This window comes from Panthera onca, chromosome A1, assembly GCF_046562875.1.
Source record: "Panthera onca isolate mPanOnc1 chromosome A1, mPanOnc1 haplotype 2, whole genome shotgun sequence".
Lineage (NCBI taxonomy): Eukaryota > Metazoa > Chordata > Mammalia > Carnivora > Felidae > Panthera > Panthera onca.
In genome coordinates this window covers 151,954,578-151,968,009 of record NC_138339.1, presented here as the reverse complement: position 1 = coordinate 151,968,009, position 13,432 = coordinate 151,954,578, and the positions used below count along the sequence as shown (strand labels likewise).

The 13,432-nt window shown below is 43.7% G+C and overlaps 1 protein-coding gene across 1 annotated transcript in view; it reads left to right on the top strand.

Moving 5' to 3' along the window:
* Positions 1-287: 287 nt before the first annotated feature.
* LOC132675408 (butyrophilin subfamily 1 member A1-like) overlaps positions 288-13,432 on the top strand; it is a 48,000-nt gene continuing 34,855 nt past the window's right edge. The window contains 2 exon segments of the mRNA XM_078433392.2: positions 288-515; positions 9,125-9,225. Coding sequence (XP_078289518.2) covers positions 288-515; positions 9,125-9,225 — 329 coding nt within the window.

Here is a 13,432-nt window from a genome sequence, read left to right as displayed (position 1 = left end):
AATGGTCCAGATATGCAGTAGAGAATTTAACTTCACCCTTAAATTCACCCTAATTTAAGATTTCAGGTTACCAAAAAGATGTGGGGAAATTATGTGAAAAGTGTTCCTAAAATTTTTGGTGTGATGTCAGCGTGAAGTTGACACAGAGGGCCTGGAGGTGAGTGAGGTTGTGACCACTGCTGAGGGGTGAGATGGCCCTGGGTCAGTGTGGAGGTCCCAGGAAGCAGCTGGATGAAAATGCAGGTTCGCATGTTCCATCCCATCACAGGGAATGACCCACTCTGGAGATGGGGAACGTGCTTTCACCTGCTTCTGATGGGAGCCAAGAGCTGAGACATGCTGGCAAGGACCTAGTGGCAAGGACCCACTCCACAACAGTGAGTGAGGCTCAGTCACACCAGTCTCCTTCACTTACCTGCAGGGACTCTGGGGACTCCCATCACCTGGCCCTGTTCCTCCAGGTGCAGATGGACACTGATGTGAAGACCCCTTTTCAGGAGGAAGTGAGGTGTCAAGTGAGCCACCATCTGGGTCAGCATCACAGAAGCTGTCTCTTAATCCTGGAGAACACAAATTCCATGTGATCTCAGTGCAGTGTGTTCCCTTTATGAGACCCAGGGAGTTCTTGGAAACCAGAGCATGGGGTAATCACACCTCCTTGGCACTTTCTCAGAAGGTTTTTTTCATGGCCATAAAGTGACAATCCAACACATCAGGAGGTTTCACTGCTGCTGCCAAGATCATTTACATTAATGACTTGTTTGTTCTGGAAAAGTAAATGGAAGCCACGTGCACAAAATCACTACCTTACAGAGACAACAGAGTGGGGAAGGAAACCAAGAACAAGGAATCCAGCTAATTCTGACTCATCAGCAGGCCACCTGCTCCTCCTGCCCAGTGCACCTGCATGATGACCCCAGGTGAAGTTTTTGCTCTTCAAGGTGTCAGGAGAAAGGTACTGGGTTTTCATTTAGCAGTTCATTCTGGGAACTCAGTCCAAGGATATCTGGTGCCTTGTACCAGCAGCACACAACTGTGAGGAAGAGACAAGGCCTCAAGCTAAGGATTCCAAATTCATGGTGCTCCTCCATGCTCCTTCTCCTCATGCATGCTTGGTTGTGGTGGGTTTAGGATTCTGAAAACCCAGATCTATTAGTGCCCAGAGGGAACCATGGGTTCCCTGGAGCCCTGGTCATGGCCAGACCCCTTTCTTCCTGAGGACGGAGGCTCCATGCTGGGGGACAGATTGAGAGGTATCACCACACCCCATCTCCAAATCCTCTGTCCTGTGATTTCCTGTGACCCCATCCCTGACTGCACTGAGGGTGGGGAGTCCAGGTTCTGGTGCTGATGCTGACGGTGCTGGAAGTCCCACAGTGTCCAGTCTGGGTCTGTTAGTGGATGTGTAGGTGGAGGAGTTCTGGGGGCTGAGGGTCCAACCTGGCTCTCAGTGAGACTCTGATATTGGCTCTCAGTACAGCTGAGGTCCCTTTCTCTAAGTAGAGGATTCAGCAGGGACCAGAGGCTGCAGTCCGTTTCTTACTATGTGAGCATTGCTCATCCCAGGAAGATCTTCACCCACAGCTGGCATAGCCAGCTGACATCAGCCCCACTGAGACCTTAAGAGTCACAAGGCATCAAAGACTTTCCCTAAATGATCATGTGGTTGAAGAAACGTGGGAGCAGAAATGGTGACAGGCAGCAGAAATTTAACTTATAAGATAAAGGGCACTAGAGTAGTTAAAATAGCTACCTGTTCATTACCCAAGGTGAGAAGCCAGTTAACCTGCCATTACACCCACCTTTGTCCAAGCTCTTGTTATGCCCAGTAGCTTATGTTGAAGGAGCCGGAAAGCCTGGGATGTGGGGAGATGCCAGCTCATGGACTCTCCTGTCCTGTTTGAATACAGAGACATCTCCAGCCTCATCCTGTGTCTGCAGTGTCCTCACAGCTGTCCTGGCTGGGAGAAGTGCTTCCCCAATGACCTACAAGTCCACCTGAAAAACGAGCCAGAGACTGTATCCTGCAGAGTCACCATATGATTATGGAGGGTTCTGGGAAGAAGTTACTCCTGCATCCCCAAGGCCAGCTAGCCAGAGACTCAGGGAGCCCTGGGGACTTAGGGGACTCAGGGACCTACCTGGCAGGAACTTTAGTCCCTGAACCACTAAGTGGCCTTAGTGAGCTGGCTATGCAGAGTAGTCCATGCAGCAGGCTGCAGGGGCTCAGGATGCAGGAGCTGGAGATTGAATACTGAACCCAAAGAGGGACACGAGAGCACCAGTAGTCACCTCATTCCACCTGCTGTGTTGAGGAGCATGGACTGAGATGTGTCCATGGGCAGTGCACACTTGATGTCTATGTGAAGCACTCAGGGTCTGCAATGTGCCCAACATGTTTGGTCAAGAGTCCCTCGGAGTTGTGAATTTACTCCCCAACACCTATCATGGTCCTGTCCTGAAGCTCTATCTGCCCGGTCTCATGTCCATATGGATTTTTTTCTTTCCTTTTTTTCTTTTTTTTTTTTAAATCTACATCCAAATTAGTTAACATATAGTGAAACAATGATTTTAGGAGTTGATTCCTTAGTGCCCCTTACCCATTTAGCCCATCCCCCCTCCCACAACCCCTCCAGTAACCCTCAGTTTGTCCTTCATATATGAGTCCCTTCTGTTTTGTCCCCCTCCCTGTTTTTTCTATTATTTTTGTTTCCCTTCCCATATGTTCATCTGTTTTGTCTCTTAAAGTCCTCATATGAGTGAAGTCATATGATTTTTGTATTTCTCTGACTAATTTCACTTAGCATAATACCCTCCAGTTCCATCCACGTAGTTGCAAATGGCAAAATTTCATTCTTTTTGATTGCCAAGTAATACTCCATTGTATATATATACCACATCTTCTTTATCGATTCATCCATCAATGGACATTTGGGCTCTTTCCATACTTTGGCTATTGTTGATAGTGCTACTATTAACATGGGGGTGCATGTGTCCCTTCGAAACAGCACACCTGTATCCCATGGATAAATACCTAGTAGTGCAATTGCTGAGTTGTAGGGTAGTTCTGTTTTTAGTTTTTTGAGGAATCTCCATACTGTTTTCCAGAGTGGCTGCACCAGCTTGCATTCCCACCAACAATGCAAAAGAGATCCTCTTTCTCTGCATCCTTGCCAACATCTGTTGTGGCCTGAGTTGTTCATGTTAGCCATTCTGACAGGTGGAAGGTGGTATCTCATGGTGGTTTTGATTTGTATTTCCCTGATGATGAGTGATGTTGAGCATTTTTTCATGTGTCGGTTGGCCATCTGGATGTCTTCTTTGGAGAAGCATCTAGTCATGTCTTTTGCCCATTTCTTCACTGGATTATTTGTTTTTTGGGTGTTGAGTTTGATAAGTTCTTTGTAGATTTTTGATACTAACCCTTTACCTGATATGTCATTTGCAAATATCTTCCACTCTGTCAGTTGCCTTTTAGTTTTCTTGATTGTTTCCTTCACCATGCAGAAGCTTTTTGTCTTGAGGTCCCAATCGTTCATTTTTGCTTTTGTTTCCCTTGCCTCCGGAGACATGTTAAGTAAGAAGTTCATGTCGCCGAGGTCAAAGAGGTTTTTGCCTGTTTTCTTCTCTAGGATTTTGATGGTTTCCTGTCTCACATTATGTCTTTCATCCGTTTTGAATTTATTTTTATGTATGGTGTAAGAAAGTTGTCCTGTTTCATTCTTCTCCGTGTTACAGTCCAGTTTTCCCAGCACCATTTCCTAAAGAGACAGTCTATTTCCCATTGGATGCTCTTTCCTGCTTTGTCAAAGATTAGTTGACCATATATTTGTGGGTGCATTTCTGGGTTCTATATTCTATTCCATTGGTCTATGTGTCCATTTTTGTGCCCGTACCATACGGTCTTGATGATTACAGCTTTGTAATACAGCTTGAAGTCCAGAATTGTGAATGCTCCAGCTTTGGTTTTCTTTTTCAACATTACTTTGGCTATTCAGGGTCTTTTCTGGTTCCATACAAACCCTAGAATTATTTTTTCTAGCTCTGTGAAGAATGTTGGAGTTATTTTGATAGGGACTGCATTGAATGTGTAGAATGCTTTGGGTATCATAGACATTTTAACAATATTGATTCTTCTTTTTTTTAATGTTTATTTATTTTTGAGACAGAGAGAGACAGAGCATGGATGGGGGAGGGGCAGAGAGAGAGGGAGACACAGAATCGGAAGCAGGCTCCAGGCTCTGAGCCATCAGCCCAGAGCCTGACATGGGGCTCGAACTCATGAACCGTGAGATCGCGACCTGAGCTGAAGTCAGACGCTCAACCGACTGAGCCACCCAGGCGCCCCAACAATATTGATTCTTCTAATCCATGAACATGGAATGGTTTTCCATTTCTTTGTGACTTCAATTTCTTTCATAAGTTTTCTATAGTTTTCAGCATGTGGATCTATTACCTCTTTGATTAGGATTATTCCTTGGTATCTTATGGTTTTTGATGCAACTGTAAATGGGATTGATTCTTGATATCTCTTTCTCCTGCTTCATTATTGGTGTATAGAAATACAACTGATTTCTGTACATTGAGTTTATATCCTGTGACTGCTGAATTCATGTATTAGTTCTAGCAATTTTTTGGTACAGCATTTGGGTTTTCAATGTAGAATATCATGTCATCTGTGAAGAGGAATCTTGACTTCTTCACTAATTTGGATGCCTTTTATTTCTTTTGGCTGTCTGATTGCTGAGGCTAGGACTTCCACACTATGTTAAACAACAGTGGTGAGTGGACATCCCTGTCGTATTCCTGATCTCATGGGGCACTCAGTTTTTCCCCATTGAGGATGATATTAGCTGTGGGCCTTTCATATATGGCTTTTATGATGTTAAGGTGTGTTCCTTCTATTCCAATTTTCCTAAGAGTTTTTATCAGGAAAAGATGCTGTATTTTGTCAAAAGGTTTTCTACATCTATTGACAGGATCATATAGTTCTTATCCTTTCTTCTATTAATGTGGTGTATCACATTGATTGACTTGTGAATATTGAACAATCCCCGCAGCCCAGGAATGAATCCCACTTGATCATGGCAAATAATTATTATTTTTTAGTTTTTTAATCTTTATTTTTTTAGAGAGAGAGAGAGAGAGACAAATTGCGAGCATGGGAGGAACAGAGAGAGAGGGAGACACAGAATACAAAGCAGGCTCCAGGCTCTGAGCTGTCAGCACAGAGCCCAGTGCTGGGCTTGAACTCATGAACCATGAGTTCATGATCTGAACCAAAGTCAGAGACTTAGCCAACTGAGCCACCCAGGCACCCCTGAATAATTCTTTTAATACACTGTTGAATTCCATCTGCTAGTATCTTGTTGAGAATTTTTGCATTGATGTTCATCAAAGATATTGGCTTGCAATTCTCCTTTTAAGTGGGGTCTGTCTGGTTTTGGAATCAAGGCATTGCTGGCTTTATAGAATAAGTTTGGAAGCTTTTCTTCCATTTCTATTTTTTGGAACTGTTTGAGAATGATAAGTATTAACTGTTCTTTAAAACTCTGGTAGATTGGCAATGAGAAAGAATGAAATCTGGCCATTTGCAGCAATGTGGATGGAACTAGAGGGTATTATGTTAGGTGAAATAAGTCAGGCAGAGAAAGACAGATACCATATGTTTTCACTCATATGTGGATCCTGAGAAACTTAACAGAAGACCATGGGGGAGGGGAAGCATAAAAAAAGAGTTACAGAGAGGGAGGGAGGCAAACCATAAGAGACTCTTAAATACTGAGAAGAAGCTGAGGGTTGATGGGGGGTGGGGGAGAGGGGAAAGTGGGTGATGGGCATTAAGGAGGGCACCTTTTGGGATAAGCACTGGGTGTTGTATGGAAACCAATCTGACAATAAATTATATTTAATATAAAAAATAAAATTAATTTTAAATACATTTTTAAAAAGTCTGGTAGAATTCCCCTGGGAAGCCATCTGGCCCATGACTCTTATTTATTGTGAGGTTTTAGATAACCAGTTCAATTTCCTTGCTGGTTATGAGTCTTTTCAAATTTTCTATTTCTTTCTGTTTGAGTTTTGGGAGTGTGGAATTTGTCCATTTCTTCCAGGTTGTACATTTTGTTGGCGTATGTTTTTTCATAGTATTCTCTTATTATTGTTATATTTCTGTGATGTTGCCTGTGATCTCTTCTCTTTCATTCATGTTTTTATCTATTTGGGTCCTGTCTCTTTTTTTTGAGAAGTCTGGCTAGGAGTTAATTGAATTTTTTTTTTTTTTTTATTCTTTCAGAAGACCAGCTCTTAGATTCATTGATTTGATCTAATTTTTTGGTTTTTTGGATTCTATATTCTTTATTTATCCTCCAATCTTTATTATTTACCTTCTTCTGCTGGTTTTGGGCTTTATTTCCTGCTGCTTTCCTAGCTCCCTTAGTTGTAAGGTTAGGTTGTGTATTTGGGACCTTTCTTATTTCTTGAGATAGGCCTGAATTGCAATGTATTTTCCCTTTATGACTGCTTTTGCTGTATCCCAAAGGGTTTGAACCCTTGTGTTTTCACTTTCACTTGCTTCCATGTATTTTTTAATGTCTTCTTTAATTTCCTGGTTAACCCATTCATTCTTAAGTAGGATTTTTCTTTAACCTCAATGTATTTAGCATTTTTCGATGTTTATCTTATGGTTTATTCCAATTTTCATAGCATTGTGATCTGAAAATGTGCATGGTATCTTGATGTTTTTTTAAAAAAAAATTTAATGTTTATTTATTTTTGACAGAGGGAGAGAGAGAGAGAGAGAGAGAGAGCGAGCACAAGTGGGAGAGGGGCAGAATGAGAAGGAGGCACAGAATCCAAAGCAGGCTCCAGACTCTGAGATGTCAGCACAGAGCCTGACACAGGGCTTGAACCCACCAACTGTGAGATCATGACCTGAGCCAAAGTTGGATGCTCAACTGACTGAGCAACGCAGGCACCCCAATCTTGATCTTTTTGTAACTGTTGAGGGCTATATTGTTACCCAGTATGTGATCTGTTTGGAGAATGTCCATGTACACTCGAGAAGAATATGTATTTTGCTGCATTAGGATGAAAAGTTCTGAATATATCTGTTAAGTCCATCTGTTCCAATGTGTCATTCAGAGCTGTGTTTTCCTTATTGATTATTTGCCTAGATTACCTGTCCATTGGTGTGAGTAGAATATTAAACTCCCTACAACTAAAGTATTATTATCTATACATTTGTTCATGTTTGTGATTAATAGAGTTATATATTTCTGTGCTTCAAGTTGAGGGCATAAACATTTATAATTGTTAGCTTTTCTGGATGGATAGATCCCTTAATTATGATATAATACTTTTTCATCCTTGTTACAGTCTTTAGTTTAAAATCTAGTTTGTCTGATGTAAGTATGGCTATTTCACCTTTCTTTTGACAACAAGTAGCATGATAAATGGTTCTCCATCACCTTTCAATCTGGAGGTGTCCTCAGATCAAAAATGAATCTCTTGTAGGCAGCATATCTATATGGATCTTGATTTTTTAACCATTCTAATACCTTATGTCTTTTGATTGGAGAATTTAGTCCATTTAAATTCAGTGTTATTATTAAAAGATACAGATTTAGTGTCATTGTGTTATCTGTAGGTTTCATGTTTGTGGTGATGTCTATAGTCTTTTGTAGTCTTTCCTGCTTTCCACTCACAGAGTCCCCCTTAAAATCTCTTGCAGGGCTGGTTTAGTGGTCATTAACTCCTTCAGTTTTTCTTTGTCTCAGAAAGCCATTATCTCTCCTTCTATTCTGAAAGACAGCCTTTCTGCATAAAGAATTCTTCGCTGTATATTTTTCCTATCAGCACAATGAATATTTCCTGCCACTCCCCTCTGGCCAAACTAGTTTCAGTGGACAGGTCTGCTACTACCCTTATGTGTTTACCCTTGTAGATTAAGGCCTGTTTGTCCATAGATGCTTTCAGAATTCTCTCTTTATCTTTGTATGTTTCCAGTTTCATTATGACATGTTGTGTTGTTGAACTATTTTGGTTGATTTTGAAGGGAGTTCTCTGTGCCTCCTGGACTTGTTTCTTTCTACAGACTGGGGAAGTTCTCAGCTATAATTTGTTCAAGTAAACCTACTGCCCTTTTCTCCCTCTCTTCTTCTTCTGGCACTCCTATGATATGGATATTATTTTGTTTCATGGAATAATTTAGCTAACTCTCCCTTCATGATCTAGTAATTTCCTTTCACTCTTTTTATCAGCTTCATCATTTTACATAATTAAAAATTTTTTAACATTTATTTTGAGAGACAGAAACAGGGCACAAGCAGGAGAGAGGCAGAGAGACAGGGAGACACAGATGCCGAAGCAGTCTCCAGACTCTGAACTGTCAGCAGAGAGTCCGACACAGGGCTCGAACTCAAGAACTATGAGATCATGACCTGAGCTGAGTCGGTCACCTAACCAAATGAGCAACACAAGTGCCCCATCATGTTACGTAATTTTATCTTCTATTTCACCTGTTGTCTCCTCTTTTTCTTCCATCCTTGCTGTCACTGTATCTACTTTATTTTGCCTCTCATTTACAGAATTTCTTAATTCACCATGACTATTTCTTAGCTCTTTGAAATCTGTAGCAATAGATACTCTCCCCTTACTCCTCCTCCTGCCAACCCCTCCTCCCCCCGTCCTCATCCCTCATTGTCTCCCCTCCCCTCCCCTCCTCTTCTCCCCTCTCCCACTTCTCCTCCTCCCTTCTGATTCCTCCCCTCCACCTCCCCATACTCCTTCCCTTCCCTTCCCCTCCTCTACCTCTTCTTCCTACTTCCCCTCTTTCTCCCCATCCTCCCCTTCCCCTCTTCCCTCACTTTCCCCTCTTACCTTCCCTGCCCTCATCTGCTTCTTCTCCCTCCTCCCTTCCCCTCCTCTCCTTTCCACTCCTCCTCCCCTCCCCCTCCTCCCTTCCTTGTCCTCCTCCCTCATTCTCCAGCTCCCCTCTACATCCTCCCCTCCCCTCCTCCACCTGCTCCCCAATACACTCTGTGGCTCCCACGCGACTTGGCAGACTTAGAATTCTGCTTCCTTTACAGCCTAGTTGCTCTGCTGATCCTTCTCTGGCCTCCAGGGCATCTGGGCCTGGTGTGGGCTAGGACTCAGCGCTACTGAGTTGCAGGATAAACAGGACCCAGGGACAGTTCCAGCAAGCCCCCCAATATCTGGTGAAGGGTGAGCTCCTTTACCTTCTAGTTGCCATTTTAAACTGTGGCTTTGTTTCTGTGTCCTGCACAGGTGGATCTACACACAGCCCCTCCCTGCTGTCCCTCCCCATGCAGTTCCCAGAGCCAGGAGTGGGGTCCCCGCACTGCCAGAGTCTGTCTGTCCTGATGCTCAGTTCCTCCGGAGACATTGCTGTATGAGTAGGCGTGGATTCTGCGTGTCCCTGGAAGAGCTGAGTTCAGGGTCCTTCTCATCTCCGTCCTAGACTGGGCCCTCCTGAGCCGCTTTCTTTCTCATCTCCTGACACTGTGTGGATTGCCTCTAATCTGCAGTTTTAATGGTTTATGGCACGTTGACCTTTCTGGCTTTATCCAGCGTCAGTTCCTTTTCCTAGCAGCCTGGGGCCTTCTCTGCTTTCCCTGTACCAACAAGGCAGTATGTCAGTGCTCCCTGACCAGCTGACACTTTGCCCTCCTACAGCTTCCCACGTGTCAGATATGAAATCAGCAAGAACTGGAAAATAAAAACCTAGAAACAAAAATCATCTCAGCTGATAATCAAAGAAAGAGGATAAATACAGATAAATCTAGCTGCAAAGTTAATAGGAAACCTCATGTAGCCCATGGTCATGCAGCAGGTGTGAAAGGGCCAGAAACAACCCCCGTTTTAATAACTCCTGTTTCATACAAGTGAGGCCTCGTATCCCCTTTCCTGCAGTCCATTACCTGGGATGATCTACTACTCATCTACCCTTGCCTCGTGACCACAGGCCATGTTTAGTTAGTCACTGCTGTTCCCAGTCTTGCCTCAGACACAGCGTCTGCCCCCAAGTGGCCTTCACATCCCTGGACCCTCCTCAGAATCCTTCAGTGGGAACCTACACCTGACCAGGAAGATTCACCGCCCCCTTTTGTCAAGTGCACACCCACAACACTCAAGACACCCTCCCTCACTGTACAGGTTGGGGAAATCTGGCTTTGGTCCTGGCGGTCCTTCCTGCTTTGGCTTACACAGACCATCCTTAGAATGCCCCTGTGGGGTTTGTCTCATCTTGTTCACCCATACTGTATATGGATCTAAGTCTTGGGCATATTTTCAGAGATGATGTACATGTTTTCTACTCTACTATCTCATAAAAATCTCAGGTCTCTATCTAGTAATTATCTTGTAAATAAGCTGCTTGATACATTTTGTTTTGGGTTTCAAAACTGCTTGGTTGAAACATATATCATATGTGTGACACACACACACACACACACACACACACACACACACACACACACGTGTTCTGTGAAAGTGTCAGCATAATGAGCATCCATCTCTCCCAAATTTTCCTTGTCTCCCTTTGTGATCTATCCCTCCGGTCCCTGCTGCTGATTTCCAGGGCCCACTGACCTGCTTTCTTGTCATGATAGATTAGGAAATACAACCTGCCCTATAACGACAGGAAACAGCCCATGGTTAGTGACTGACTAACCACACTAACTGATGAGGAAGTCAAGGTTCACACAGAGGCCATCTAGCACTCTGGAGAAAGTCACAGCAACAATACTCTTTTTGTCTATCCCTCATCTGTTTCCCAACTTTATTCATACATTTCTAAGATCCTGAAATCCCTCTAAGATTGGCTTCTGGCAAAAATAATACAGGCCTAAGTTTTGATCTTTTCTAAAATTTTAGGAGTTTTTTTTTTTTTTTTTAATTTTAGGAGGTTTAAAGCTAAGTGTTGTGACATTTAAAATTTTCCCAACCTTCCTGTGAAACGTGGACAAATGCTACATACCCCATAACTCATTGGAATAAGGGAGTTCAGAGCAGAAGGTCGTGAAAAAAGAAAAAGCCGACACCAGGCATAGCGATAAGTAAGGAGAACATCGCTGCTGAGGAAGGAAGCTGGACTCCAGCCAACAGTCCAGGTGGAATCTGAGGGGCTGAAAGAGAATCCAGAGATGGGAGTGACAGATGTAGCTTTTTGAATCATTCATAAGCTGCATCAAAGAAAGTGGAGATTTCTTTTTGGAACCCTAATTTTCCTGTCAAATAAAATGGGGTGTTGTCAGTAATGTGCTGACGTTGCTGTATTTTGATGAAGGTAGCAAGCACAGCTTCTTTATTTCCAGCACCGTGTAACTTGGAGACCATGGCAACCAAATACAGTTCAAAAAGACAAAGGGTATAGGAAGTATATGTTGTGACTGCTGTGTTGGAAGACCCTCAAAACCAACATACATAAATAGGCTCAGAATGGGAGAAGAATCTGGGGTCAATAAAAACGCTGTGAATGGGAACTTCCTGTCTGGACAAGATGGTATAGACACACTTTCTCTGGTCTCTCCAGTAAGCACCAATATAAACCCTGAAAGTAACATGGGGATCACCCAAAGTAGAACTCTGGAAAGCAGTGAGAAGGAACAATGGAATGGCAGGGTGTCTTATTCTTCGCACCCATCCTACGAAGGGACTCATCTGGCGTTTCTCTCGATCAAGCAGCACAAGACAGCCATGTAGCCTCATTCTTCTCTGGATTGACTGGAGAACCGCTGACACCGAAGGGGACCCCCCAGCCCAGTTCAGTCTGGATGGGATAGACCTGGATCCTGGAAATGATGAGCACCACTGGAGCTGCCTTCTTCCCTGTGGGAACTCAGGTGTCCCTTCCTGTTGGGAGATGCTGAGGCACCAGACAGCACCTGGAGAAAGCACCAGCACACCCAGGAAGCAACTGCAGGAGGGACCACTAGAACCAGCAGCACCTGCAGGAAGGACCTACCAGAACCAGGCAGTATCTGCAGGGGGCCTCCCACAGCAGCAGCCATTCCAGGGAGACACACACTCACATACATACACACACACACACACGCACGCACGCACGCGCACACACACACACACACACACACACACACACCACATCATGTCATAATGTATTCTTCCTGCCTTCTGCCCTCCAGGGGATCCTGTCCAGGCTTTATGCTCACAGATGTTGACAAAGGGGCTCTGGGAGTCGAGGGTTCAGGGCACTTAGAAGCACGTGGACCCAGGAAAGTTCTCCATGTAAGGGAAACTGCTCCTGTACTTCATGCACTTTCAGGGCTGCCCTTCCTGCTGCCTCTCCATGCTCCTCACCTTGCTCTCCTCAGGATTAAGGCAGAAGCTCTGAGCACCCGCCAGAAGTAGCAGATCGCAGTACTCAGAGCAAACCAGCCAGGCACTGGAGAAAACAAAGCCTCTGGTCCAGGCAAGAGCAGCCCAGTAATATTCATTGTAGTCAAATGAGAACTCCTGGAAGCCTCTTCTGATTCGATAAGAAGGATTATGCATGCTAATTGGATAATCCTATTGGGCATCAACCAACCAGTGAGGAAATAGAACATTGAGTCAGCTCTACCTACAGGACTTTCCAAAGATGCCAGTGTTATAGCACCTGCATGCTTACAATTCATTTTAATGATTTTTAAAACCTTAAAAAAATAATGAATGAGGCCAATGCATAGACACACACACATGCAGAAAAAAACAGCATCCTTAGCCTTATGAGGAGCTTTGAACTTTAACATTATTATCTCAGGCTGTTCCATTTTATTGCATTTTTCTCTTTTTTTCCTATGCCATTGGAAATCCTTGGGGGCCCTACCAACTCTCACCTCTATATCTGCGTTTCTTTACCAGACTGCCCCTAGGCACAAGTACATCATCACCTGATGTTTGGACAAAACACTGAGATGCTGGGAGGCACTAGTCATAACTGTGGCCTCCACACTGTCCACAGGCTCAGGCACTAAAGGAAATTCTCCACCTGCTGATACAGAAGACCATGGGGGACGGGAAGGAAAAAAGAAAGATTAGAGAGGGAGGGAGCCAAAACATAAGACACACTTAAAAACTGAGAACAAACTGAGGGTTGATGGGGGGTGGGAGGGAGGGGAAGGTGGGTGATGGGTATTGAGGAGGGCACCTGTTGGGATGAGCACTGGGTGTTGTATGGAAACCAATTTGACAATAAATTTCATATTTAAAAAACAAAACAAAACAAAGCTGAACTTTTGAAGTGAAATAAAGGGTTAGATTCCCCCCCCCCCCCGAAAAAAAAAGTAATTTAGATTTATGCTGACATACTGATTTTGTTACTGGTAACAAAAGAAAACGTTAGTGTACAATGAACAGGAAAAAAAATTGGGGAAGAAATTGTTTTCATACAGATGTTTAATAACTGATTATT